General features: G+C 33.3%; 1 protein-coding gene and 1 long non-coding RNA gene across 11 annotated transcripts in view; one reads left to right on the top strand and one right to left on the bottom strand.

Moving 5' to 3' along the window:
* The window catches only part of LOC144365556 (uncharacterized), a 259,899-nt gene that overhangs the window by 48,028 nt on the left and 184,422 nt on the right, over positions 1 to 27,449 (bottom strand). The window lies entirely within an intron of this gene.
* Positions 1 to 27,449, top strand: part of LOC101973180 (sodium channel protein type 3 subunit alpha) — a 110,146-nt gene that overhangs the window by 74,729 nt on the left and 7,968 nt on the right. For all 10 annotated transcript variants that reach the window (XM_005315721.5, XM_040294404.2, XM_005315717.5 and 7 more), the window contains 8 exons: positions 607 to 963; positions 2,730 to 3,200; positions 14,089 to 14,209; positions 15,310 to 15,464; positions 16,138 to 16,311; positions 22,946 to 23,068; positions 25,687 to 25,959; positions 26,814 to 26,867. In XM_005315721.5, coding sequence (XP_005315778.1) covers positions 607 to 963; positions 2,730 to 3,200; positions 14,089 to 14,209; positions 15,310 to 15,464; positions 16,138 to 16,311; positions 22,946 to 23,068; positions 25,687 to 25,959; positions 26,814 to 26,867 — 1,728 coding nt within the window. The remainder of the gene's footprint in view (positions 1 to 606; positions 964 to 2,729; positions 3,201 to 14,088; positions 14,210 to 15,309; positions 15,465 to 16,137; positions 16,312 to 22,945; positions 23,069 to 25,686; positions 25,960 to 26,813; positions 26,868 to 27,449) is intronic.

Here is a 27,449-nt window from a genome sequence, read left to right as displayed (position 1 = left end):
TTTTTATCAACTCTATGATATTAGTAGGTACTACTTTTGAACAAGATTCAGAAAATTATTTGATGCCTTTAGCGTTTTAAATAGTATAGAAACTTTTCTGAATTATAGGAAAACATTTATATTAAAATATGTAGGCTTTTATTAGAAATTAAGTATATGTGTACATTTTTTCAAATTGAAAGAAAGACTTTCTATCTTTTCAACAAAGTAATTTTTTTCACTTTCGTTTTATAATGGTCTATGAAGAATACATATTAATAGCTTTGATGTTTATTTTCAGTTTCTAAAATAGAGTCTGAAGAGACATTAGTTGATAAATTTTAAAATGTTTCCAATCATAGTAGCAATTTGTGTTCATGGTTATATCTTTTGATAAATCAGAAATGAGTTTTAAGGTTTTTTGCTTTTAAATAATATCATCTAATTTATGATTCTAGTATTATTGACACTATTTTTTCTGGATTTGAAGTTGAATTAATTTAGTATGAGGAAACATAAGTTTATTCAACAGGCATGGGTTTACAATGTCATATACTTGTAAAATGATGGTAACTTCCAAAATTATGTCACGGTTAACACTCAGAATATCTTTCCATTTGATTACAGCTTCGAGTTTTCAAGTTGGCAAAATCCTGGCCCACACTGAATATGCTAATAAAGATCATTGGCAATTCCGTGGGGGCGCTGGGAAACCTCACCTTGGTGTTGGCCATCATTGTCTTCATTTTTGCCGTGGTTGGCATGCAGCTCTTTGGAAAGAGCTACAAAGAATGTGTCTGCAAGATCAATGAAGACTGCACGCTCCCACGCTGGCACATGAACGACTTCTTCCACTCCTTTCTGATTGTATTCCGAGTGCTGTGTGGAGAGTGGATAGAGACCATGTGGGACTGTATGGAGGTTGCTGGTCAAACCATGTGCCTTATTGTTTTCATGTTGGTCATGGTCATTGGGAACCTTGTGGTACGTATGTGTTACACATGCTCATCATAAAAAAATAATATTAGTAGATAAAGAAGGCCAGAGTGGCAAACATATGTATGATTTTATAGTAAATGACTTAGTCTCAAATCCTCCTACTGGCCCTCTGAGAATGGAAAGTTACTTACCTTCTCTGAGACTGAGGCTCCCTATCTATGACCCTGGAATAACAAAACTGAAATCACATGGTTGATATGAGAATAAAGTGAGGTCTATCTAATGAAAGCTCAGAAGTCATAAATACCAATTTGCTTTTACCTGATTCTTCAAAAATGCATTTTTATTATTAAGACTAATATTATCCTAATGTTAGTTTCATAAGACAGTCTCCACTGAACCTAAAATAGTTATGCATTCTATATTGAAGTTCCTTTTTACATGTCTATAGTTCATATTGTTTGCTAACTCAGGGGCATGGGTTCATACTAGCAAATTTTGAAGACAAATTCAATGAAATAGAGCATTATATTTTAGCTGTGGAGTATAATTATCCAAATAATTTACCAGAGTACTAAATATGTTATTCCCTAAATTTGCTTTAATAAAGAAAAATAAATTATTGCAGTTTGATTCATTCATATGCATGGACATTGATAAGATTTAAAAGACTGACTTTTAGCTATTACTTAAAAGCATTAATGTGAAAGTAAAATTTGTATATATGTGTTAGTGCTTGAATTTTTTAGTCTTGTGTAGACAAAGTTTTTCTTTGCACAGTCCTATTAATCCTTCCCTTTAAGGATACATTTTAAACAAAAAAATTACTCAAAACAATACTAATGAGATACCTGTGAAAATGGAAATTTTGCCCCCAGAATAGTAAATTAGAAAGCTTCAGATTCTTAACAATATCCGATACAGATAAAAGGAAATGAGATAGGATTCTAGCTTTGCATTTGTCTATGATGTAACATATGCTGGAACTCAATAATTACATTTCAAGCTAAAAATATTCCTATAAATAAATTTCCTTTTACACCAGAAATTGGGAATTACTCCTGTACTGCTATAGTTGTTTGGTTAATTGGGTAATTTTTCTATGTATCCTGATGACACTTTGGGAATTAACATTTTCTCATATTTTTTTAACAAAAATGAGGGGAAAAAAGTAATTTACATTATATGGGTCTAGCCTAAACCTTTGAATAATTTTAGATTTTTCTCCATCTGTTGAGATATTTAAACACATAAATTTCAAAGTATATTTGATGGGAAATGTGTTGAGCCTTATATAATTTGCATTTAGAAATTTCTACTGTTACAAAAGTAATTTGTAAGGAATTTGTATTTCAAGTATATTGTTTATGTAAAGATCAGAAGGCTATTAAAGAAATAAGTTTATTATTTATACACATGAAGCTAGACATTGACTAGACAAACTGGTAAGATACAGTAAAATGATTAAAACTGACGTATATTTTTTTCTTCTTGGCAAATCTTTAAACATGAGGTTTTGACTTCTCACTGAAAAGTCTGAGTCGATACCATTTAAACCTTAGATCTCCTTTCTTAGTGTGCTCTGTGAGAAGGAAGAGGTGCCTGTTTTTCAGTTTTGCCTTTACAGCAGGTAGACGATATCTGATCCTTTAAATAGTGTGTGATTTCCACATGGTGTCTGAAATATAATAAGCATTCAAGAAGCATTTGTTAAAATAATTTTAGCTAAGATCTGAGTTCCCTGTTTAGCCTGTTATTTTTACACATACTTCAATACTAATAGAACTTTTTGCCTTCTTCTTTTCTTTTAGGTTCTGAACCTCTTTCTGGCCTTATTGTTGAGTTCTTTCAGCTCAGACAACCTTGCTGCTACTGATGATGATAATGAAATGAACAATCTCCAAATTGCAGTAGGAAGAATGCAAAAGGGAATCGATTATGTGAAAAATAAGATACGGGAATGTTTCCGAAAAGCTTTCTTTAGAAAGCCAAAAGTCATAGAAATCCATGAAGGCAACAAAATAGACAGCTGCATGTCCAATAACACTGGAATTGAAATAAGCAAAGAGATTAATTATCTAAAAGATGGAAATGGAACCACCAGTGGTGTAGGTACTGGAAGCAGTGTTGAAAAATACGTAATTGATGAAAATGATTATATGTCGTTCATAAACAACCCCAGCCTCACTGTAACAGTGCCAATTGCTGTTGGAGAGTCTGACTTTGAGAACTTAAATACTGAAGAGTTCAGCAGCGAGTCAGAACTAGAAGAAAGCAAAGAGGTAAGAATGCTTGTAAGTTTTGGTTGTATTTCCTGTAAGAGCCACACAGTATGGTTATTCAGTATTTTTACTGTGTTTAGGTGCATTATTAAAAATTAATATGGAGACTGGGATGTAGTTCAGTGGTAGAGTGCATGCTTAGTATGAGTAAGATTCTGAGTTTGATCCTAGCACTGAAAAGAAAAGTAATATAGGAGTCATATGGTAATTAAAATTATGAGAAATTGGGAAGTCCATAGAGATTTCAGCATTCCACAGCAAATCGCCATTCTGAACAATCAGTATGGTCATTTTCTCGTTAGTTGGAAAGTTTGGTTGAAAATGGAGCCTTACACAAAAAGAGTTTTATTTAATAAAGTCTACTCTATACTACATTATGCTCTTGTGAAAAATCAGTGAACTATGGTTTTTATAATTATGCTAGTGTTATCTCCTTCTTTTCTATATTAGGTTTTGCTATGATTCTTAATACAAAAGTATTGTGTATTTCTGTTCACCTCTTTACTCACTTTGATAGAGTGCTTTATTTATGAAAGTATTATATTCTGGAATATTATATTTATTAGGAAAGTTCAGATAGTACTGATTTCATTTGTCTTGTCAAAGATGAGCACATTTGCATGATAAAGTCTTCCAGATTAACTTGAAAATACTAAGTTAGTGAACTACTTATAAAAGTGCCATTTGAGGATTACAGTTAAACTGTAGATAGAAAATCTGCTGTTACTGTCATTACCAGTTGGAAAGGATGGAAGGAAGGAGGAAAAGTAAGGGAAAATGTACATATCTCATGGTTAGAATTCATAGGGTCTTATGATAGTTTAATGGCATCAATTCTTCAATTCTGTGCTGTGAAGAACAGGATTAAACTTTTACTATTATTTATTTATGATCTTCTTTTATATACTTGGAAGCGAATCTAGCACAGATGGAGTTATGAAAGACATGTTTTAGCTTGAGGGTATAATGTTGACACCATGGGAATCAGACCAATGATGTCTGATTTTTGTGAGCACATTTTGGAACTTTCTTTTTAAAAATAAGTATACCAACATATTTGATCTGAATTCCTTCAAATAAGTAACTGACAATGTTACAACTCATAACTTCCTGATTTTTTCCAAGCATTTCAAAGCTGCTAAAATATAATAGTAAATTTTAAAATATTTTGAAAAAAGTAGAAGTATTTACAAAATGAGGTAGTAATATTCTTTCTCTAAAGTCTGCTTGATGAGTTCACTTCTAATTTATATTGCTCCTTCTGGTAAACTAAGAATTTAATTCTAATTTCATTTTCCATCATCTGATATAGATTTCTTTAAGAAGAAACACCAATTAATTAACAAGCATTTATTGACCACTTTTTGTGAATTTGCACTCTATTGGATAATACGGGTAAGGAAGAGTTAAAGAAGAGCTTTATAATTCTCCTTCAGGGAGATCTTAACATCTTTGAGTGAGCTAACACTTTTCACAAAATTATTAAAGACCTGTTTAAAAGTTTAATGTTGCAGGACTGCATATAAAGTTGTAAGTGTTGAGGACAGCAAGAGTAGTTGTCAAATGGAAGAGATAAAATTGAAATAGGCCTTAAAGTTTGGGTCAAATTCAGACAAACAGAAAATAAAAAGCAGAAACTTTCTTTTGGAAAGCCAAAGTTGAGAGTGAGCTCTTGGTATTAAAGTAAGAATGTGAAACAATCATTATTAATAAAGTATTGGTGACAATTGTAAAGTTTTGAAGTAAGTCAGAATTTGGAATTGCCTGCTTAATCAATAAGGAATTTGTTCTGAAAGAGAGGAAGGAAATAGGAAAATGATTGGAAATATTTATTTGGTATCAAAAGCAAACAATTCAGAGAGGTAAGAGAGATTATCTTGGAGAGTGTGGTAGTGATCATTTCATAGCAATGAGATGATGACATTTGGGGCTAGGATCATGAGTAACTATAACTGGTAATTTCACAAACCGAAAGAATCCAGGAAATCAGGAAAATGTCAATGCTACTGTATAGAATGGCCTTTTTAAAAGGTTACATGTTTTATGTGGGAGAGAGATCAGCCCTCCATAACTGTGGATTCCACATCCAGAGATTCAACCAAACTCAGATCAGTAATAAAATTTTAAAATTTTAATATGAACAGACATTTTATTTTCCCATTATTCCCTTAAAATATAGCATAACATCTCTTTATTTGGTATTTACATGATGTTAGGTATTAAAGATGACTTAAAATATAAGGTCATATGGGTGCATGGGTCATATGCTAATACTAAGCACATTTATATCATGCACACCCACAGATTTTGGTATTTGGAGGGGGTCCTGAGACTGAGCCTCAAGGACACCATGAGATAATTATGCTGAGTTAGAGGTGATGGTGTTGGGAATTGGAGTCTGAATAAGAAGTCAGGGTTAAAAATAGATTTGATGAAATTGATATTATTTTGATAGTAATTTATTTTGATATATATTTGATAATAATTTAGTTCCCTGAAAACAGAAGTGCTCACCAAAGAATTAATTGTAAAGCAAAATTGAGAGAAGATTAGGGACAAAATAGCATGAGTAGCTTAGGGTCAAGAAAAGTCAAAGAGTTAAAGAAACTTGTTAAGTTAAGGTTTTGTGACATCACATTTATAAAAAGTAAATATCTTAATTTCTTTCTACCAAATAGCTGGATTTCAAAATACTTCAAAACCTTCTTAAGGCTACAGATATTTCTTCTCAGTGCCTCAAACTACAAATTTGGAATATTGAGATAGTCTTTTCCTCATCATCAGTCCTTCAAAACATTTACTACTTGAACAAAAAATTTTTATTGGGTGAATTTTAAAACCATTCTATTCTCTTTTAAGCTAATTTTGAATACATGGAATCCAATTACAGAACAAAATGAAATTGTTTACATTATAAAAATATATTAGTGGAAAATCATCAAAAGTACATATGAAATTATATGTTTTTATAAAGAAAGAAGAAATTTTCAAATGATCTTGCACAGTAATACTAAATTCAACAATAAATTATATATGGCTGATGTGCTCAAATTAGTACCCAAAACACTCTAAACAAGTAATAGGGCAATTCTCATGTGTGCTCACATACAAGATAAAGAGCAGTTTTGAAAAATAAAAGCAAAAGATCAGTAGGTTCAACTATTTAGTTCCAACTAAAAACAATTTTGATCCAAAATTCCAAAAACTGATGACTGATCACATTTCAGTTTTGCATTTGCTTCCATTGTTAGGCTTTTAAAAAAGGTATCACACACACACAAGTAGTGGACTTTTGATTCATGCTTCCGAGATGTTTGGTCAAACTACAAAAAAAATATTGAGCTCTGCTTTGGAGAACACAAAACATTCCTTTTCTTTGCTGACAAACTGAGCAACCATATAAGCTAAACCTGACCAAAGTATAGGTTATATATTTCCACTAAAAAAAGGAAAAAAGAAAAAAGAATACAATCACAAGAATGGGATTCTAATTATACTCCAGTAATGTATAATATGTTAAAATACACTCCACTGCATGTATATCTAAAACGAACAAATAAAAAATAAATATGTTACAAAAAAATTACACATATTTTCTGTTTTAAGAGGAAGCAGTAAATTAACTCATTAACTTAAGTGGTATGTGAAAACTCCATCTCCTCTCTTCTTTCTCTCATTTTCAAATAAAGTCTGCCTGACATGGATAGCATGGGATAAATGATCCCTAGGAGTTTTTAGAGATGAAAATACGAACTGCTCTTATTTCATAAATTACATAACATGTATTATAAAAAGTGTGCATATTATATTTGTATATATGTATACCACTAACATAAACAGGCAGGTATGAAAATAATGGAAATAAATATAAAGCACTTCATGAAAAAATAATGTAAGACGACCGAAGGCATAGATTTCAAAATAGATTTTTTTTCTTCTCAGAAAACTTATAATTGTACAAATCTTGCAACAAACTCTATTGTAGAATTTTTTTTTAGCATTCTAAATTTTACAAAATCATGATTTCTTAGCATTTTTATGTAACTATATATCTTTAAAACATACTTCTTAAGAGGTCATTGATTTGTCTTCCTAAACGAAGAATATAGAATAAATGCTTTTAACAATCATATTTGAAGTTGAATTCCAAATTCAGTCTGGCAATGTCATCCTGTGACCTTCACTGCTTACCATTCTTACTTCTCACAGGGGTAAAATCAAGCTGGAGCCATCAGGAACGCAGCTCTGGTGTTTTTTAACCAGCCAGAGGCTCGTGCCACCACTTTTACCCAGGTTACCCAAGCAAGTTGCACATGTACAATCACTTTCTAAATGATTTTGACTGGCCTGCATGCTTCTCGGCTCTGTTCCTTCCCCTGCCGTGGCAAGGAAGCGCTAGACTCGCCCAGCTGCTCTCTGCTGAAGCGTGTGACATCACAGCATGGTCAGGAAAGATGGGAAGTCCCAACATCACATTTAGTTCTGCTAATGAGTTTTCCAGTTTACTCTTTTAGACTTTTAAAAGCAATAATTGCATGCTCATAGGATTTATAATATCTATTTTAAAACATGATAGGAATGATAAAGATTCAATATAATCAAAGACTTAAGAGAGCATGCATTTTTTATTTCTCTGCTTTTATTTCATCAAATTAAGACCACAACCTTTTTGTTGTTGATGATTCAGCCCTTATAAGTAAATTTTATTACTAAAATGAGTCACAGTTTTTTGTCCTGATAATACTGCCATTTTCATATCATTATATTCAGATTCATGTATATAATCTTTAATTCATATATTCCAGATGGAAATGCTTGCTTTCATGTATTTGGGAAAGGCTCTATAAAAAAAAAAAAAAGTAGGATAAACATTGAGTTTTTGGAGAATAAGGGCCATAGTCTGTTTATGCATTTGGACACCACATATCTTGGATTTTCAGTAGGTTAGGAATGTTGTTGATTTGAGTATCTGTAAAAACATAATGATCTTTGTAAAGTAATTTAAAGAAGGAAAATATTATGATATAGAAAGAAAAAATTCATTACATCCTGATCATTAAGTAATTGGTTTAATGTACTCATTTTCGATTTGGAATTTTCCTTATGTATGTTAATTTCTTCCTCACTATTCTACGCAAAACTGAGCAGGCAAAAAAGAAACTTGGAGAATTTACTACTTTTGATGATTAATTATAGTTTCATTAGGAGTGAAGGGCTTCTCCCAAGATTACTGTAGCTTTGTGGGTTAACTAAGCCTTTAGTTAACCTTCTAGAATCTACTTTCTCCTGTTCATAGCTCAGCCAAAGTGCAGGTTCTGGGAGGGAAAATTATAAAGTAAAAGTAAAAATTTCAGAAGTATTGAACTTTTCCAGGACTTTTGGTACAAAGAATATCTAATTAGAGTTTGGGATTGTTTCTAGGTTTAATTTGCACATATTTTCCTTATCCCTGGGGAAATGGAGAATTAGCTATAGAATACAACAAATTAAGAAATAAGATTATTATTAATTGATAGAAAAAAATTCTAATCATTTTATGTAAATTTTATTTAACATTGACTTAGGTGCAAGATAGCATTAGTATTCACTAAAGAAAATCTGGTTTTTTTTTCACACAAGCAGACTAGATTTAAATGGTATTGGCAAATTGTCTTTTATACCATATGCATTGCAGGATGCCCTCCTTTTTGAAGCTTTGATGGGAACTGTGAGATGCTGGACTGAAGTCCTGAGCACATGCCCTTCTGGGGAAGGCGTGGTGCTGTTTTGACTTTGAAGAGTAAAGGGAGGACAACTTGAGCTCTCCATTCCTCTGTTATGCTGCCAGTGTCACCAAACGTTCTTTCTGAGAGGCAGGGAGGGGTTTCTGGATAGCCATTTACAATGCATTTCTATTAATGCTCTTTTACCCTACTCTTCAAACACAATGTAATTATTTTCAATTTCAAATATTGTGTTCCTATCAAGCTATTTTTAAACAAAAGCAGCACTAAGGATGTTGTGCTGTGAACATGTGTCAAAACAAAACCAAATGATGGCAGTTTATATTTTTAATCAGTTGACAAGTGGTCAGAAAAAAAAGAGATATTGGCTAAATATTAAAATATTAGCCATTAAAATATAAGCCATTTTCTTTGTGCCTTAGACCAGCAACCAAACAGCTTCAATAGGTGGCTGCCTATTTTTCAAGTGAAATATGATAAGTCAAGATATGGGTATGCATATCCAAAGATCAGACTAAGGCCCTGATAGTATGTGTGATCAAAAGACTTTCCTCTTCTACTAGTAAGACAAAATCCAGAATGTTTGAGAGAAATGGCTAGATTTTTAAAGGCAATCTGTAATGGCTGAATCTTTTACTTTGTCTCTTGAATCATGCAGCAGTTTGTGAGAGTCAAACATTTAAGAGCTGACTGAAAATAAATGAAATGTGAGCGCATTTCAGTGGAAGTAGGCCAGTTGCTAACATTCTCTTCCATCTCTGAAAGTTAAATTTCATTTTTTAATTGGATAAAAATCAAGGGTAATATTCATCGTAAAGGGGAATTTCCATACAAGGTCATGTGATATGAGAGGGTGGAAAAATGGTCTCATGGCCTTTTTGGTTGTGAATTCTTGTCATTTTTTAAATGTTGAAATAACCCATTCCTCTGAATGGTACTGGTGGTATACTTCTTGAACACTTCATATTCAGGTACCATGTCTTTGAGAACATGGTTCTTGGATCAGTGTGCAGCTTCCACAGCATTGCGCCAGGCTTCTGCTACAGCCAGGCATGTTTTCTGTGGCTGAATTAGGCCTGGAGAATGTTGCATCTCAAAACCTGCTTTCCAGCGTGCATTTGTAGAGCCTAAATTATCATCCCTCTGTAGACTCAAGAGTTTCTACAAGGGATGGAGGAATCTAACCTTTAAATGCCATAAAATATTGGAAGGCTTAGGGAGAAAATAGTACAAGAAAACAAGTTTGGGCTTGTACTATGTGGTTTTATATGGAAGCTTTCTGTTTTTATTCCTATATTAACAATTACATTTTAACTACTTCAAAACAACTATTAATTTTAGTTATTCAGTTTAGTCACTGAGTTCTTTAATGTGGTAAATTTCATTTCAGGTTTCTTTCCTTTTTTTATGTCATTATAGTTTCACAGGTATGGCAATATAAAGAAAGTAAGTTATTCTTTATACTTAATTATCAGTTATTTGCTTTTAAATCAGTTACATGCTTTTAATAAATTTGGGAGTCATTTTTGGTGTGGCTATAATAAGATTATAACAAACTACCATCTACTAGAGTATGAATGCTAAAATGTTCATGGTCAGATTATACAAATATGTGGAATTAGTATAGATTGCTATTACATCAATGTTAAGAATGAAAAATGCTTAATTAATTTTCAAATTAGTAACTTAAATATACAACAGTAAACTTTTATGTATGTAGTGATTAAAGGATAGCAAGCAGTATATTGGTCAATTTAATGTAATTTAATAAGAACTCAATTCAAGCTTTAATTTATTAATGCAGGTAAACTCACCACTTTTGTTATTTTAAAATTATTTAGTATTTTTTATAATTTCATAGATTAAATATATATACTTCCTCTCATAAAAATGCAGCGTTGCCAGGCATGATGGTTCAACCCCATCATCCCTGCAGCTCAGGAGGATGAGGCAGGAGGATTACAAATTCAAAGCCAGCCTCAGCAAAAAACAAGGCTCTAAGCAACTCAGTGAGACCCTGTCTCTAAAGGGCTAGGAATGTGGCTCAGTAGCCCAGTGCTCCTGAGTTCAATCTCCGGTACCCACCCCCTTGATGTAGCCTTGGAGTTGAGAAAACAATGTAATAGCATTTCTGAGAAAACATCACTGAGCCTAATTGTCCATCTTAGAAGAGTTGACTCTATGTCAACCTTTATGGGGAAGGAAGCCTCACATGAACCCTTGCTAGGGAAATGACCTCTTGTCTACTATCTTCCAGCCTTTAGTTCAATATCTCCTTACCCCCGACTCTCCTGCCACCAAACTTTCTTTGGAAAGCCTTCCAGAGCCTAAGTTTAAAAAACTATACTTATAATTAGGACGGGGAAAAAAACCCTCCTGGATGACAGCAAAATGATTCACGGTGTAAATGAGTTCTGCTTCTTGGAGAAGAGCAGAATGGGGGCAAAATCTTTTTCAAAAGACATGTTGTGCCTCATAATGAGAGGCAAATAGAAGTGAATTAACTGAAAACCATTCCTCTCTACTTTAGGATGTCTGAATACATAACCTCCAAAGCTATTTAGGATATCAAGATTATTTACATCCAAATATGTTAGCCACATACACAAAGGTTTAAAATCTACAGACTATCAATAACAAAATACATTCAGAGGTTCATCCTTGATAAACAGTTGATTCAATCACATTTAAGTTAGTGGCTTTTGTTACTTGTGCTATGAAGCACTGTTTTAGATAATTATTTATATTTAAAATATAAGGTAACTGTAGACTATATGATAGACAATTATAATATGAAAAATTAAACACTTCACCATTATATTGCCAGTTCTCTTACCAATTATATTATAAAAATGGAAAATTAAGGGTGAGTATATTTTTTGTATGAATATGTATATAATATTTATTACTATATTCCTTCTTAATTTTTTATTCAATGTCAAGGTTTTAGAGAAGCATTTTGGAAATATGTTTTTAACATTAAAATATTTTTAATTAAATAATTTCTATTCAATAGTAAATTTCATTTTCTAGTACAATTACATAGACTTCTCTTACAGTCATGACTGAGTTATACTTTATCAAAAAGGAGAGATGAAATTATCTAAACATTTTAACTCTCTTCAAAAAGTAATATAAAAATGCATTCAGGCATTCATTTATTAACTCTTTGTGAACCTAACGTAAGTATTTGGTATCTATTCTATTGGTGATATGCCAGATCTTTTGATATATAATATGTGTGTGTATTTGGTATACATATTTGGTCAAAGGCCTGAATTACAATGGACTACATGTACAAAATTTAGCACAGATAAATCATACAAGAAAGAAAAACTTCAAGAAGGATGTGGACCATGACCAGGTTCAGAAGAAATTTTTGAGTTTGGATTAGCCCAGAGGAAGAAAATGAATCATGAACCTTTTTATAAATAGCTTCCAAATAACTTGATTTCTTACCGGTGTTATTTATTCAGCAGATATTATTGCTGTTGCTCCTCAAAAGCCAAAATGCCCAACCAATAAACTATCAGTGAAGTTGGGAGGGAAGTTAGTTACTACAACCAAGCAATTATCCAGTATCTTCTTGATCACTCAGTGGTAACTACAACTGTACCCAGTAGTAACTTTCCTAGAAGAATAAAGATACTCTGGCTGTACAAAGCAGATAAATCCCAGGAGAATAAAGTAGGTCTTGACTGTCCCATGTTTCTAAAATGCAGAGGAATTTAATGGTAAAAAAAAAATTTCATTTTATAACAATCCTAAGAACCATCAGTCAAAAATGATGACCTAACTTCTCCTTTTAGCATACTCCAGACTAGGAAGGACTGTATTATGGAGTCATATTTTGATTTAAAAGTCATTTTCATAATATATTTACTTGGAAATGGTTATTGTCACCTTCAAAATCATACCACAGAAAGTATATCTGGGTGTTACTCTTCAACTTTGATGTGAAATAATAGACCACATTGGCATTATGTGTTAAATAAATCAGAATTTTGAGTCAGATTTTCTCCAGTATGACTTGTGTTTAGGGATTCATTTGGCCATTTAAAAATAGCACATTAACTCTTTCATAAGATTAGAACAGAGTGACCTAACAGTTAGCTACTGAAGTTAGCTGGGGGCTTTGAAACCATTAACATATCCATGAGCTATTCTTTCATTTTAAAACCTTCTCATTTCTTCAGTTGGCCTGTGTGTCCTGTCTTTGTGCTAGTTTTTATAAAACATTGCACATTCATAATGTCTTCCCAAGTGATCTCAGAAAACATTAGGTATTTATTCTTGTCACATTAAAGTGACTCTTCTAGCCATTTGGCATGTCACAATGATTTACTTAAAGGAAAAATCCACAGCCTGATCAAATGTTGAATTCAAAATGGACTTCTAATGAAAGTCTATACAGATCCTAGACAATGCCATTTATGAAGAAATTTCCATTTAATTTAGAATTCTTTGGCAAGTGTTGAATTCATTTATGCAGTGAGAGAGAGAGAGAGAGAAAGAGAGAGAGAGAGAGAGAGAGAGAGAGAGAGAGAGAGAGAGAGAGAGAGATCCATCATTTTCTACTAGTAAAGTAAGGAGAAAATTATGTAAGCCAGAGAAAAATATAGCTCAAAGTTGAAATGTAATGACTGTGACTAATGTTAATGTGCTGCCCTTCCTTTCTAAAATTACAGAAACATGGACAGTACTGAAATTTTCCATCTAAAGAGGTAGAAGTTGTGATTTGATTTGACACATTTTAATTAATATAATCATTAGTAGATGTCAGTATACCAAACTTTTATCAAACTCTTCTTGGTTTTGGCTACAGGATTAATGTTAGCAAGTAATGTAATGTGGCGTTTATATAAAAAGTTACATGAAAAAATAAGTTAATCAATATTATCCTTCCTTACCAATTTATCCACATTAAAGCCTGTGTCTTTCTTTTTCTCTTTCTGTCTTGCCTTTTGTCTGAATTAGGTCAGTAGTCACATTGTTTTGAATAGTAGGACTTCAATTATGTTAAACTATTTTTAAATAATTATCAGTAGTATTAGTAGAATCAAATGCAACCATTATCAGTTTTTGACACTCCAACAGAGCATTTACCAATTAGATGAGTAAAAATGGAGAAAATTCATATCTTTGAAATTGGATTATGTTTCCAGAAATTAAATGCAACCAGCTCATCTGAAGGAAGCACAGTTGATGTTGCTCCACCCCGTGAAGGTGAACAGGCTGAAATTGAACCCGAGGAAGACCTTAAACCAGAAGCTTGTTTTACTGAAGGTAAACAAATTCTCAGGTCTCCCCTCCTTTCTTAGAGAGACTGAATATATCGCATTTGAAGGAGATCTTTTAAAGAAATATTGAAGTCATGTTCATCTCTGTTTTCCTCTTCTCTTCCAAAAAAAAAAAAGAAGTTCATTTATCTATATTTCTAGAGTATAGTATAGCAAAGACTATGCCGGACCAAATCAGAGGATGTGAAATGAGATTTTGTCATTATTGTTGTTCCCACACTCCAGGATGTAAGAAAGCTGGCCCTGTGAGATAAATGGCATTCTGCAATGCCGTGTCACTGATATGGCATTCCCTTCAGAATGCATTGGCAATGGCTAACTTATAGATATCTCAATAATCACATCTCATCCCCTATAGTTTCAAATGCATCAATTTGTGCTCTGACCAGAGCTGTTTGGGGATGTAGCTGTGTTTTAGAGTCTGGGCAGGGTGAGCTATATTTGTTCCCACAGCAACCAGCGTAGTGTCTTGCATACAAATCAATACTTATTGATTTATTGTGATTGAATTTAATCTGATGAGTAGATGTCCAGAGCTAGAGCAAAACAGTGGGTAGAAGTTAGAAAAAATATGAAATCTAGGAAGCAGAAGACAAAGGAATAGAGATACTGACTGCCAAGATGAGTCCTAGGTGTGACGAAGAAAAGCACTGAGGCTGAATTAAATTAGCTTGAGAAAACTGACAGAGGCTGATGCCTGGGAAGACTGTGGGATTTTCCATGCATGAAGAAATGGAGTGAATCCAGGATCACATGAAAATATGAATAAACATCTTTAATGTGTTGTTTTGCCCAATCTGAGAAATATACCAAAACCCTATTTCCCTCAGTGGCCTTAAGACAAAGAGATCATGTTGGGTATTGAAGAATGAAAACATTTTTAGTCAAGTAATATGGGTAAATTTTTTTCTTAAATTCTAAGTAGCTATCTGAATATATAAGTCTATAAATGATTCATATACAAGGAGGGATGTTGACTGTTACTAGGAAATGAACTCGGGTAGGGAGTGAGCAAAAAGTTTATTTGTTATTATTTAAGATTAAAATATATTTTTTTTACTTATTATGTTTAATGTTTTCTTTTAGGGTGTATTAAAAAGTTTCCCTTTTGTCAAGTAAGCACAGAAGAAGGCAAAGGAAAAATCTGGTGGAATCTTCGGAAAACCTGCTATAGCATTGTTGAGCACAACTGGTTTGAGACTTTCATTGTCTTCATGATACTTCTCAGTAGCGGTGCTTTGGTAAGTGAAAAGCATATTGGCAAGAATCAGGTTCTAGTAAATTTGCTTGTTTTCTAAAAATACTAGGAGTATAGACTGTGTTCAAGGGTCAAAGGTGGAGGAATAGCTGTGCCTTGCAGACCTAGACACCCAGGGCTTAATTATGCAAAATTCCATTCAAAACAAATCAGAATCATGAATCAGCCAGATGAAATTTCTGCTCTGGTGTTTATCTAACAGATGTTTTCCTCACGGATAAACCATTTAGAGATATTCTGTTGCACACACCATCCAGTTATCCCTAATAATAATTTTAACATTAGGGACTAAGAGTATATTTTGGCTTTCATTAGCGAATCAACTTATTCTTTCAATATAAGCTAGATTATTTAGGGAATCATAAAAAAGTAAAGTTGGAATAAGCCACCTCTGTCTCTTATTAACAGAACCTCAGGTTATTTTGTGAGTTCACATTACTCACTAAAAGCATGTTTTTGTAGCAGTAATGGAAGTAGATCCTTTTGGTGTGAGAAGCATAAATAAAAGCCCACATGAAATCATCTCAGTTTTACCTGTTAGAGTTTATCTGATGTTCAATGCTTTTGTGATGTTAGCCAATACAAATTATTGCTTCATACTAAATTATGCAATTTTGCAAGAATTTAAGGTAAAACGAAGTATTCTTGCTTCACAGGCTTTTGAAGATATATATATTGAACAGCGAAAGACTATCAAAACCATGCTAGAATATGCTGACAAGGTCTTTACTTATATATTCATTCTGGAAATGCTTCTCAAATGGGTAGCTTATGGATTTCAAACGTATTTCACTAATGCCTGGTGCTGGCTGGATTTCTTGATTGTTGATGTAAGTATCCTGAATGATTATTATGAAATTACTTTTAAAAGACCCAAGTTTGACATCACATATATTTCTAAGATTAAAACCTTGGCACTAAGAAACTATTTTCACTAACGCTGACATAATTGTACAGGTTTTTAAAATTATGACAAATTAAAAAACGAGGAATATCTCACAAATAAGAGTAGAGGAAGTTCCCCAAAATGTAGACAGTGGTAAGAAAAAGAAAAAAAAAAAAAAACAGAGAAGGTTGTTGTATACCACAAGATGACAGCTAGCTCTTTTTCCTTTTTTCCTGAAAGTTAAGGACCTCAAGATAAAGGACATTTAAACAATCTGATAATTGACATCTAAGCACTTAGCTTATTAACAGCTCAATTAAAAAAAAATCTCCAGGAGGCAAAGTCAAGACAGATTTGGGGACATTAATTGTGGGAATTGAGCTCTAAGCCCTTATTAGAGTACATGTGACTGGATAATGTTAAATTAACCCATTTACTGTCTCTTTTCAGCCACATACCCACAGAGACAACAAAATGTGTTTCCATTTTTAAATCAGTAGTTGGATATACCAGTAGCTAATCAGATATTTACCATGCAAAGGGTTAGGTATGTGTCTGCTCTGAATCTGATTATGCTGGTTAGTCATCATAGGAACATGGCAATTATAGAATCTACCTGATTTACAACCTGTTTTTTTTATTATTATTCCAAATGATAGAGAAGTGCTGGGGCAAAATGACAGTCATCTGCTTCTTTGTAGTCTGAGATATTCCATTGCACAAGGCTTCACAGTCTACCAACAGAGCAAGGTGCCTCATGCACTGTCTCTAGCTGTTTCCTAGCCATCCTAAACCACTTTATTTTTAGCTCTAACACTTGCCAATATGAATCAATGCCTGCCATATGTGTGCATTCATTCTTTTTATCAGTTTTGACAAGTCTGGGTCTATCTGATTCTACTGTTTTCTCTCATACATATTACACTCATGATTGTATAACCAAAATATATTTAACCCTTTGAGTTCATAATAAATCAACTTCCAAGTCACTTTTAATAAAGCATAAATGACCTCCAATTTCCATATCTGGCCTTTCATAAATAATAGTGGTGAATCTAAATATTGACTCAAAAAGCTGTCCATTAAGGAAAGTTCAATATTCTCATATTTTGTAGCTAGAATGAATTTTAAAGAGTGTCTAGCCTTTATTCTAGATATCAGGAAACTGAAGCCTCAGTTTAAATAATTTTCCTGAAATAACACAACTGCTTAATAAAGCTGACACTAGTGTCCATGTTTCCTAAATCTCAATTCAGATTTCCTTTTTCTCCAATGGAGGACGTGTGGTGTGTGTGTGTGTGTGTGTGTGTGTGTGTGTGTGTGTGTGTGTGAGAGAGAGAGAGAGAGAGAGAGAGAGAGAGAGAGAGAGAGAGAGAGAGTGGGGGAGAGAGAATGATATTGGCTTTGGATTTAGCATGTATAATCATCTTCTCTCTGAAATAAGAGAACACCAAGTATGTTCAATAATCCCCTCTACTCAAAATTTTGTCATGTATGTAGATGATGTTTGAAGAATTTAAAATGTGATAGAATCTCTCAGAAAAAAAGTAAACATAAAGGTTTTAAAAGTACAAGTACAATATCTTAAAATAGCTTCATAATCCATAGGGTACATTGTTGGAACTAAACCCAATAACCACAAAAAAACTAAAATGAATCACTACCAACAACAAAAATTCCTTTAAATGCATTAAAAAAGAAAAAAGGCCAGGTGCAGTAGTGCATGCCTATAATCCCAGTGGATTGAAAAGCTATTGACAGGAGGATCCCAAATTCAAAGCCAGCCTCAGCAATGGTGAGGAACTAAGTAACTCAGTGAGATTCTATCTCTTAATAAAATATAAAATAGGGTTGGGATGTGGCTCAGTGGTCAAGTGACCAAGTTCAGTTCCCAGAATATAAAAAAATGTATATACATGTATATTATGTATTATATATGTGTATATATACATACATACACATATATAATATATAATATCCACAGATATATTATATATTATAAGCACTGTCTCTAGCTTGTATAACCAAAATATACTTAAACTTTGAGTTCATAAGAAATCAGTTTATAATATATAATATACACATATCACATATGTGTATATTATATATTATATATATTATATATATTATATATATGTGTGTATGTGTATATATATATATATATATTTATATACTTGAGACAGGTGTCTATGTAAACAATATAACCCCTTTAATCCCCTACAAGGTAAAATTAGATTGCCATATACTCTTTCTCAACTCCTAAAATTCATTCATGTGTTCAGTCGAAATGACTGGTGCCTAATAATAAGCACCATATTCTTTTCCAGACAGAGGAGATATGAAGATGATGGGACAAGCTCTCTATTAGAGCGTAGGCTCTGTGGGGCAGGAAGAGGAGGAAGCAAAGAGCAAAAGTGTAAATAAATAAAACCTAAAAATCAGATTACTTGGCTGGGGTTGTGGCTTAGTGGTAAAAGTGTTCGCCTAGCATGTGTGAGGCCTTGGGTTCAATCCTCAGCACCACATAAAAATAAATAAAATAAAGGTATTGTGTCCAACTACAACTAAAAAAAATAGATTAAAAATTAGATAAAAATTAGAAATAATAAATTAGAAATAAAATAGGGTGGTGGGATAGGAGGTGATCATAGTGTGGGGAACAGGAGGACAAAGTCAGACTTTGTCCTCAAGGTGTCGCTGAAGAGGAGTTAGGAAGAGGGGACCATAAAATCCATTGGCTCTGGAGTGGGGAGGAGCTGATGACATTCAAGAGACAGAAAGGAAACTGGTGCGCTTGTGCGTGATGAAACATGAGTGAAAGTCAAAGAAACGGAATCTGTTTTAGCCCTCCTAGATAGAGAATGTAGATGAACAAGGACGTCCAGAACCAAACCGTGAGGCACCATAACACTTAGAAGTCAGGCAAAGAAGAAAGAGATAGTAAATTCGACTGAGAAGTCGTACCTGAGTGCATGGTGTCACAGAATCTCAGAGAAGATTTTATCAAAGGAAGGGAGAACTTGTTTTCAAAGGCTGCAGGAAGGTCACTTGGATTTGGCAAAAGGGAGAACATGGATGAGAGATGTTTCACAGAAGTGAAGGGAATAGAATGGTGTTGGAAAGATAGAGGAGAAAATAGAGACAAAGGAGTGAGTGACAAGTATAGTGGATCGGTTTGGAGTCCAGAAGGACCTCAGAAGGACTCCATGCCTCTGCCATAATATCATACTAGGTGGACTACTTTTACTGTGTCTGTATAATTCTTTTTTTATTATCCCCAAATCAAAAAGGTATTATTTTTATAAAATCACAAATATATGGAACTATTTTAGAATTCTGCAAACTATATACCATAGGTACCAGCCATAGAGTGAACTAAATACACGATTTAATTAATATTTAATTGAAATTGGTTGGAAATAATCAAAATTCTTGTGATCCTTATCAAGTTTTGCTTAAGTGTCATTTTTCAGAAAATTAACCTGTGCATCTCTCATAATAACTTTAAATTTGGTTTTTTAACTGCCCTAAGATGCTGATGTATCCAAAACAAACTCCATACTCAACCAGCAGGAAATATTTATTACACTCCCCGGTTCCACTTTATACACAGCACAGCAGGGTGGTGTGGCAGACAAGAGATGCTTGGCTACAGGTTGCTGGGGAACTCTTCCCTGCCCATTCAAGGGCTCCTTAGATTCCTGTCGGTTGTTCCCTTGATGTGAAGAGCAGAAGAATAGGGACACTTTCTGATCCTAATGTGGATTTCCAACTGCCAGCAACCTCTGCAATCTAGTGGTTCCTGCCTAATTCTTGACATCCTGACATCCACAATAATGAAGCTACATTGTTGTGGTAGTAGCACAATGTATTATCTAGAACTTTTTAAGCCCTTATTGTGGGGATGAAAATCCCTAACCCTGATTTAGTGCTGTATATAGGTGTTACTGAAAGCACTTAACATATGCTAACTCATTTAATCTTCAGAGTTTTATGAAATGGAAATGGTAATTATTCTCACTTGCAAATGGGGAAGCTGAGGCAATGAAAAGTTAAGTTGCTTGCCCAAGTTAGTATATCTAGTGTTTAAGCTGGATTTTGTATCAATTTGTAGTTTGTCGAGTGCCTCGCCAGTATAGAACATTAGCTTCAAACTTTAAGTATGTATGCTGAAATCTTTAAAACTTTTGCAAGAATCTACCTCTGTTTCTAATAAATTTAAAGTATCTCATTTCAAAGTTGGCTTGATATGTTTAAATTGGCTAACCCAATAATAAAATGAGTTTCTGTCTTATACAGATGACATTTGACTTAAGTCAAAAGGAAATCCGAAAAATTTTTACATTATTGGTAATATTATGATAATCTTATCAGAATGATTTACACAGAATGTTTAAGCTACTTGATTAAATCAATCTATAGTCAATATTCTGAGAATCAGACATTTCTTTTAAATTCCCTTTATTTTCCTAAATAAATCAAATATGCTATAAATTCCATCACAGGTTTGCCAGGAAGTTCAATATCATACACTTTTTTATTGCCCCACCTTTGGAAGTTTCAGAAACTCTGGGACATTGTAGCTCAGGGGGAAAAATAAGTTCTGCTGATCCTCATTATATCAGGGTTGCCACTCTGGCACTTTATTCTCTGAGCCATAAAATCCATTAAAAGAAACACTGTTTTGGATGGGTGCAGTGGTGCATATTTCATAATCCCATCACCTGGGAGGGCGGCTGAGGCAAGAGGATCTCAAATTCAAGGCCAGCCTCAGTGATTTAGCAAGATACTCTTCAAATTAAAAAGAATTGGTGATGTAGATCAGTGGTAAAGCATCCCTGGGTTTAGTACTCAGTATAGAGGAAGAAGGGGAACCGGAGAAATATTTTATCAGGCTCATACCTATAAGCCCAGTTGCTCTGGAGGCTGATAGCAAGAGAATCCCAAGTTCAAAGTCAACCTGGGCAAATAAGCGAAACACCATCTCAAAAGAAATAATAAAAAGGGTTGGAGTTGTAGCTCAGTGGTAGAACACTCCTGGGTTCAATGTTTAGTACCAAAACACTACAAAACAAAATAAAAGTCCAAGGAGCACAGTTTCATTAATGTCCACTTCTCTAACAGTCCCATTCCTGTATAGGGTAGTGAAATGCAAGTGGTACCTCCTAGCCTTTGAATGCCTGTCTTCCTATAGTTCCAGCACCCATTGGTTCTGGATATGATCTTTCTTTTCAATTCAAAGCATTAGCTTTCTTACTTTAGAGTCTTGAGAAGTTTGCAGCCACCTCCTTTAAAAAAATCTTATCTTAAATAAAGGACTTGGTTGGGAAAATGGAATAAGTCTTCAAACAGTACCTATAAGAACATAAAAAAGCTGTTAATGTCTCCTGAAGCATAGTCTAAAACACAGAAACCTCTGAGTCCTTTAATAACCTGTCCAATCTTTCCTGTCTTCTGTAGCAGCAAACCCAAGACAGAAATAATAGCTCCATAAATTATTCTGCCACTGATCAAGTTCAATATTTAAGTCATTTCTTATTCTGTTGGATTCTGTGAGATACGTTCTAAATTAAACCATGAAGAGAAAGTGGTTCCTTTTGCCTTTAAAAACCATGTGCTAGTTTTAGTGTCACCCTTGATACCCTGTGTTCCTGAGCAGACATTTTCTTTCTTTCTTTCTTTCCTTCCTTCTTTCTTTCCTTCCTTCCTTCTTTCTTTCTTTCTTTCTTTCTTTCTTTCTTTCTTTCTTTCTTTCTTTCTTTCTTTCTTTCTTTCTTTCTTTCTGTGGATGGGTGGTGCTCAACTTACTAATGCAAATGTGATACCTACTTCTTGGAATTTGTGCATGTAATCAAGAAATAATATTAAAACAAAAAAGTCCCCTGTCCTGAAAAGGACATGTCTTCTTTTATTTTTAATATTTCATATATTTAAGTACAATTTAACAAATGTATAAATATCAGAAAGGTGTATGACCACTCTAAATAATAGATACTAATTCTCATCATAAGTATAATAGATAATTTGGATAGAATTTTTTCAGGTAAAAATTTCCCCTTATTTATTTATCCAATATATAACCACTAAAGTATGTTCAGTCAGAGAGTTTTAGGCATGTTAAGTAAAAAAGTGTTTTGTCCCAGATAACAAAAAGTTTGCATGACTGCAAGGGAAGACAAGGTATCTAATCAATTGACTCTATTATATGTAAGTACCTCAAGAATTCAGAGTCAGATGCTACATAATTTGGGAGAGAAACATGATTGCTAATCAACAATACTAAAAACCCATCCATGGAAGATCTGGCTTTTAAACTAAGCTTTCAATAATCTTTGGCATATACATAGATCTACAGCATGACATATCTAGCAGGAGGGGGTTACAAATGTTTGTAAGAGTAGGCAAGTATTGAAGTTTCATTATACTCAGTAGTTGGGGATGAGGCTGGTGGGTAAAATGATCCCATGGTGCAGAAGCAAAGGATGTATGTCTAAACCTTCATTCAGCATAGCATCCTGTGCCTTTAGTCAATAGTTTATTTATTGGTGGACTAATTAATATATTTTTTCCTTTTGTAGGTTTCTTTGGTCAGTTTGGTAGCCACTGCTCTTGGCTACTCAGAACTTGGTGCCATCAAATCCCTCCGGACACTCAGAGCTTTAAGACCTCTAAGAGCCTTATCTCGATTTGAAGGAATGAGGGTAAGACTAGAAGCTCTTTAAGATTCATATCAAAATTACATGTAGTCAGTCATTTAGATTCAGAGGACTACCATCCTCTTCTGATATTTACATCAGAGAATTACAAAACTTGACAGCATGAATCTTAGTGACCATAAAGTGTAACCTCTTGAAATTGAAGTTTAGTTTAGGCCTTTCAAAATTGTGATAGAATCCAGGTTTGGGATCACAGTTCAAGGATGTCGTTTCCACAACATCCAAAAAGTTCGTGCTGCCAGTTATTTCTTTTCATTGCCTACACACTTTAAAATGAATGCTAACTGTTGACATTCATCCTATGAGGGTTTTTTGTTTGTTTGTTTTTGTTTTGTTTTTTGTTTTTTTAACCCTTCATAATATTTAAATTTGCTTCTTCAACAAGTACTGGTAAGGTTTTCTCTTCTTATGTAGATAGCCTATATAATAATCCTCACTCTCCCTCCAAAGCCCTCTGTCTCTTGAGATTGCCTCCATTCTCCCTTGGATATATATCTACTTTCCTAAATAAGCTTCTGTCTGGGCCTTTGGGGGGTGGGGGAAAGGTACTGCTAAGGAATTAAAGGCAGAATGGTTTTTGTGTACTTTAACTCTTGAATCAACATTAGTAATAAAAATTGATGCTGGGCATGGTAGTGCATGTCTGTAATTCCAGTGACTCCAAAGGCAGAGACAGAAGGATGACAAGGTCAAGGTCAGTCTCCGCAATTTAGCAAGGCCTTTAGCAATTTAGTGAGACCCTGTCTCAAAAAAATAAACAAATAATTTTTTTTTAAGGAATTGAGGATGTTGTTCAGAGGTCAAGCACCCTTAGGTTCAATTGCCAACCCCCCCCCCAAAATTGTTATACATCCAAGAAAACAACATAAATAGTAGGCTCCAACAAAATCTGTATATTCTGAGCACCAAAATAAGTTGTTAAGCTAATTTGCTAAGTATTTCAAACAACCCCAGGCTTTGTTTTATACATCTCACTTTTAAGTAACATTTTCAAGGAGGTTCACTTTTTTCATAGCACTTTCATTTTCCTTTCAGTTCTCTTCCTTAGTACTTTAGATATCATGCATCTAAACATGACGTACACGCTTACCACACCCCACTCAGTACTCTTTGGCACAAAGGCCAGCTTTGTTTAATCTGGTTTGCAAATCCACACAGATATTAAATTTCTTCAAGGCCACAAGACTTTTATGTTAGGAGGTGGTTTATTTGGGGCAATAAAAATGCTTCAGCCTTGACTACAAAATTTATTCATCCGAGAGAATGAAACCACTCTGCAGAATCTCCAAAAGCATTGCAAGCAAAAAACACTTGGTTTTTAATTTTATTTCATTGCTACTGTTCACAAATTCATAAATTATCATACAATTTCCCATTTCTCAAACAAACGTGTTCTATTACTGATATGAAAGACTTAGGCCCTCTTCTGTTTTCATATCAATAGTTCATTTCAGAAGGGAGGTGGCAATTGAAAAAATTGAAAACAAATAAATATGCTGTAATATAAAATCATTTCATTAACATTTTAATTCACTTAAATGGAATAATTACCATTTCAATATTCAAATAAACGTATCATAGTCTTTTTTTTAAGATAATAGAATTTGTAGAGGCATGCAGGTTATTTTACACAAATTTTAGTAAGAAACGTAACATAGTATGCATAGTATATATGGCTTAATTTCAGAGAGAAATGAAATTCAATTAGTACAGGAAATTTTTACAATTTTACATTTCAGATTTTTATGTCAGTTTTAAATTCTTTGATATTTATGTCTAAAATGTCTATAGTATTTTTAATCAAATAATAGCTTCATTCAACATAAATGCTAAACAAAAATAGTCCAATTTGAACTAGATTAAATTAGATAAGAATAGTTACTTTTGAGCACTGTAGAGATTTCAAAATATATCTTAACCTCTTCAGAATTTAACAAGGTGAAAGGTAATTGAATTTCCCTTTCACAAAATCAGTCAGCCTGGTCTGATGAAAAAGTTTGTGCCCTGAAGTGACCATTTAGAAGACCATGGAAGACTAATGGGGACATGTGTGCAATACGTTCATGTCTACAGATATCTCACCTCCTTTCCTAATTTGATATGTTTTTTAAATGGAGATTTGCCAATAGGCAATAAAAGGACCTTGTAAATTCCTAACTTTATTCTTCATAGTCATTAAATGTTACTGATAAGAGGATAAAGATGTAAGATATGTTTATTTGTAAAGGGTTTGTTTGCTCATTTTTGTCCAAATCATTATTCAGTATTTAATATTCTGGATAATTAAAAATGTATTGCTAAAAGATGATTATTTCTTCTGTTAACATTTAATGCACCTTTTCCTCCCTTTTTTCACCACCACACATTTTCTGACTCCATCTTACTGTATCAGATTTTTGTTTGTTTCTTTTCATATTTTGGTATAGTTTGCTTCCCTTAAATTCTTAGCCCTTTAGTTGTGTCACTGTTTTAAACTAAAGTAATAATTCACCTAAGTTGTTACTTAACTCCTTTCAAAATATCCTATAATACTAAATACATAAATGAAAGGAACGTTTTCCACTTTGAACATTTGTAAATGGTCTTCTTGTTTCCCCTTCTAGGTGGTGGTGAATGCTCTGGTGGGAGCCATTCCCTCAATCATGAATGTGCTGCTGGTCTGTCTCATCTTCTGGCTGATCTTTAGCATCATGGGTGTGAATCTGTTTGCTGGCAAGTTCTACCACTGTGTTAACATGACAACAGGCAACATGTTTGAAGTTAGTGAAGTCAACAATTTGAGTGATTGTCAAGCTCTTGGCAAGCAAGCTCGGTGGAAAAACGTGAAAGTAAACTTTGACAATGTTGGCGCTGGCTATCTTGCCTTGCTTCAGGTGGTAAGTGATATATCGTATGAGTTTTGACTACATTTTCAACATGTTTCAAGTAAGATCATCTCTCTAATGTTCTTCATTTGAGTGATCAATATTTGACAGTGGAAAGTAGATGATAACACGTATAATATTAAGTTGACTCTAAAGATGTTGCTGTTGTTTATTATATTCCTAGTCTGCAACCTTTAGAATGTTTGAGCATAATTTCATATTTCTTCTTTCTTTTTTTTTACTATTGAGCACTACTTTCATTTTTAGTTTTCTTTAGCAATCATTGTCAAAAGAGAAATTTAGTATTAAAATGATAATCTGTAAATTGTAGTAGTGATAATTTAAATGTACAAATTATTAACCAGATAATTTATTGAAGCAATGTCTAAATAAATGTGATTGTGTCATGTGAGGAAATATAAATGTTATGGGATGGATTTCAAAATAATGTACTGTTTAATTTTCTTTCACTAAGATGGTAGTATATTATCTAACCAATGATTAGTAAAACTTGAGTTTTGTTTAAACTATGGGTTTGAATCATAAAGCTTATTCTTTGGTAAGAAAGGGATGTGAGACTGAGATGAAATTTTCATCCATCTAGCTAAATTCTAGTCTCTAGCTAAATTTTATTACAGAAAAAAAATTAGAACATCTTCTAAGAGAAATAAAGAAAACAAAGTTCAAAGCTCTAAATACCAATCTTTTTCCATTTAATATTTTATTCCCTTCACTCCAACTCTTCATAGAAAAATTCATATCATGCCAAAATTTATTTGCAACAATATTTTCAGATCTTCATCTGGTATGATGCCATAGTCTTGGATGAGATTTTTATGTGAAATTCAAATATATTTTGTTTACAGGCCACTTTTAAAGGCTGGATGGACATTATGTATGCAGCTGTTGATTCACGAGATGTAAGTGTTACTCAAATACTATCTGTTAATAGCTGCTAGATGTTCCATAGTGACTATTGTTGATAATTCAATTGAGAGACCCAAAATTGTATGTTATATAAAATTAGAATATTTATTATTATATGTGGAAATGGACTCTTAAAGCCATTATACTATGATGGTTGATTGGATGATAATTTGGTTAATCTATGTCTAATATATAATACATATCTGTAATGAAAGGATATCTAACTTCATGGATTATGAGACATCAGATCAGTCCTGTAAGTGAGACTCCTCCACTCAGCAGTGATTGTCTCTCCCTGTCCCTGGAGAGTATATGATAAACCAGCCTGTGAAGCAACTTCCAAGAATATTATGATACAGAAAAGCAAGCAAGTTTCAGGAAAATGCAATTTCGAAAATAGAAATAGAAACAACTCCTCAGAACATAACTATTCATGCTGTATTTCCCTCTTAGAAGTCAATGTTCTATTAAAGGTATATTTGAAAGAAGCAGCATTTCCAAAACCACACTGAAAAGATTGCCAAACATTATGATAAGACCAATAACAGGCTCAAAATGTTTGCCCTATTTATATC

The sequence above is a fragment of the Ictidomys tridecemlineatus genome, chromosome 7 (assembly GCF_052094955.1).
Source record: "Ictidomys tridecemlineatus isolate mIctTri1 chromosome 7, mIctTri1.hap1, whole genome shotgun sequence".
Classification (NCBI taxonomy): domain Eukaryota; kingdom Metazoa; phylum Chordata; class Mammalia; order Rodentia; family Sciuridae; genus Ictidomys; species Ictidomys tridecemlineatus.
The sequence above is the reverse complement of the archived record's forward strand: the minus strand, read 5'-3'. Positions and strand labels throughout refer to the sequence as shown.